The sequence below is a fragment of the Dioscorea cayenensis genome, chromosome 7 (genome assembly GCF_009730915.1).
Source record: "Dioscorea cayenensis subsp. rotundata cultivar TDr96_F1 chromosome 7, TDr96_F1_v2_PseudoChromosome.rev07_lg8_w22 25.fasta, whole genome shotgun sequence".
Taxonomy (NCBI): Eukaryota; Viridiplantae; Streptophyta; class Magnoliopsida; order Dioscoreales; family Dioscoreaceae; genus Dioscorea; species Dioscorea cayenensis.
Window position 1 is genome coordinate 7,667,308 of NC_052477.1, and position 3,000 is coordinate 7,670,307.

General features: G+C 37.8%; 1 protein-coding gene across 1 annotated transcript; it reads left to right on the forward strand.

Moving 5' to 3' along the window:
- Nucleotides 1-1,237: 1,237 nt before the first annotated feature.
- LOC120265049 lies at nt 1,238-2,617 on the forward strand. Its single transcript, XM_039272974.1, has one exon. It carries the CDS (start codon nt 1,416-1,418, stop codon nt 2,403-2,405), a length of 990 nt encoding a protein of 329 aa, XP_039128908.1. The 5' UTR covers nt 1,238-1,415; the 3' UTR covers nt 2,406-2,617.
- The last annotated feature ends 383 nt before the right edge of the window (nt 2,618-3,000 follow it).

A 3,000-nucleotide genomic window follows, 5' to 3' on the forward strand; every position in this document is an offset into this window, starting at 1 on the left:
AATGGAAAAGCTGAAGAGACGAAGAAGAAAAAAAAGTATAACCGGTGCCAGTAATGGTTGTCTCTAGGGATTACCCAAAAGAATAACCCCCTACTTCCTCTCAAAATCGGAAACATGATTGTCTTTACCACGACTTCCCATACGAGGGTAATTTCAGTCTATAAAATTCAAAAGTAACTACTGATACTTGTGATTCTAACCTTTAGGGGTTTGAAAATCATTGAATTTAAAAAGAAGGTGTTATTAGGGATACACAAAGTTAGGGAGTGTTTTTGTGCATATTACAAAGTTAGGGGGTATTTTTGGTAATTTCCACTTAAATATATATCTTATTGTATTTATGTGCATTAGATGTGTAAAAATAATTTTGTTACTCCCTCCGTTACTTTTTATATGTTGTGAATAACCAGAATCTCACATAATAAGAAAGTTGGTTATTTTACATCATTTAATAATAAATTAGTTATCTTTCAAAATTACTCATAATTTATATTTTTACATTTCTCTATCATATTAAATTTTAAGAAGAGAATTGAATAAAGTGTTAGGGTAATTATGAAAAAATAATAATAAATGTTTCTTGATGTTCAAAAATGAGATATATAAAAAACATGGATTTATAACAGATAAAAATGAACGGAGAGAGTACATCCTATCCTCCTAGTTTTTTCATTCATAATTAAAAATTTTTCTATATAAATACCATTTTCATTAACAATTTTATTTTTACTATCTCATTTCTATTTTTATTCAATTCTTATTTCATTCTTATTCCACGTAACTAATGCACCTTACATTATTAATCTAATTTTGCAATAATTTTTTTTTTTAAAAATTATGTTATCATGTGAAAAAAAATGCCCTGCCAATATAAAATGCTGACTGAGGACCTTCTATCATCCGCGCAAAACCATTCCAATAAAAATAGCAATATTGGACCAATGTGATGACTGATATATATATATATATATATATATATATTTAAATATAAAAAGATGGCTATTAATAAAAGAACTTAAGAAACTAATCCAAGTTAAAATTTTAACATGGAATTCTCATGATTTATTAAAATCAGCCAACTTCGAGCAACCAACTAAAACCTCGGTTCCTAATTAATTAACTAATCACAGTCACGTCATTTCTAAAGACCTCCGTCCATGTGCTGAAGCTTGAGTTCCCTTGTCAACTCTTAGGGACAGAAATTTCAAATTTCGAACTTCAAACATACCCACAAGTTTGTGCACAATTACCATTACCCATCTAACACATGCCAAATTAAATCATGCTGTGCTGACCACGCCCCCAAAAACCCAATCCACGCAATCTCAATTAACATTATTGAATTACCAAGCAACCTAAATTCTTGTATCGTACCATGTACGGATTACGAAATCTAAGAAGCAGAAGAAGAGAGAATGGAGGTGAAGCGGAGGACTGCACGATCGCTGGTGGATCGGCTTCAATCCGTCGGCCATGAAGAAGTCCTCCCCGAGATCCGTCTCATGTCCAAGCACGACGCCGAGATGCGCCCCTTACTTGCCGACGCCGGTGTCACCCCCCACCTCGTGCACCTCCTCTCGAGTACCGTCTCCGTCTCCATCTCTCCCGATTCCATTGAGAACGCCACTGCTACTCTCCTCAACCTTTCGATCTCCTGCCCTGAAGCCCTGATGTCGACCCCTGGTCTCCTCGACGCTCTCTCAACCGCCCTTCTCCCTCCAACCCCACCCACCGCTTCCCAGCACGCCGCTGCCACCTTATTCAGCCTCCTCTCCGTTGAATCCTTCCGTCCCATCATCGGTTCCAAGAGATCCATCGTCTCCGCTCTCGTTGAGCTCGTTAGGTCCCCCAAATCCCGCACTCGATCTATCAAGGATGCCGTCAAGGCTTTGTTTGGGATTTCTCTGTATCCGATGAATCGGGCGATGATGGTTGAGATTGGGGTTGTGGCGGTGTTGTTCTCTCTGGTGGTGAAGGATGGAAGGACAGGCATCGTAGAGGACGCGACAGCGGTGATCGCGCAGGTGGCTGGGTGCGTGGAGAGCTTGGAAGCGTTTAGAAAGGTAGCGGGCGTTAGGGGTCCTGGTGGATCTGGTGGATTTGGGGACAGGGAGCGAGTGAGAGATCAAGAGAACGCAGCGTCAGCGTTGCTGAATCTGGTGATGAGCGGCGGAGAGAGCGCGGTGGGGGATATAGCAGAGGTGGAGATAGCGGAGGAGGTGGTGAGGGAGTTGGCAGAGAAAGGGAGTTTGAGGGCGAAGAGTAAGGCTGGGCCTTTGCTGAAAGCGATGAACAGTGGCCGGAGAGATCAATGGCCATCGTGTCCAAGAATGTTTGAGGATCTTGATTCGCCGGCGGGCGCCGGAGATCTGACACAGCCGCCGTCATCTGCGGTTTCATTCTAACCCTTCTCTCTCTTTTATTAATCTTTCTTCTAATCGAACTTAACCTGGGTTTGGAATTTGTTTGTTGGTTTTTATTTTTATTTTCCTATAAATTTTATCTGTGTTTTGTCTTCATCTTTGTACTAGTTAGATGATGTAAATGAATTGATGATGTGATCGTGTGAGTTTGGGGTTGCACTCCCTTGTTTATTAGTAAGATGGAGATGAGCGAACGATTCCTCACAAATTTAATATTTTGATTTCTTCTTTTGATTTTTTATTTCATTGTTTTGTACAGCGGAAATAACATGTAAAAAAAATCTATGATTTAAATTAAAGCATATATATATATATATATTAGTATTTTGATTTCTTCTTTTGATTTTTTATTTTATTTTTTTGTACAGAGGAAATAACATGTAAAAACAATCTATGATTTAAATTAAAGCATATATATATATATATATATATATATATAAGCTTTCTATTATTGCATTTGTTGGCTAAAAGTTTTCATAATACTTTGTTATAAAACTTTCATTAGAATGATTCATTTATGTTTTGTTGTAGATTTTTTTCTTTGGAATATGTCAATGATAAGATATTTTTGAGTTAA

Bases quoted from the DNA above. Each gene is read 5' to 3' on its own strand.
- LOC120265049 (XM_039272974.1), top strand. From the start codon at position 1,416: ATGGAGGTGAAGCGGAGGACTGCACGATCGCTGGTGGATCGGCTTCAA.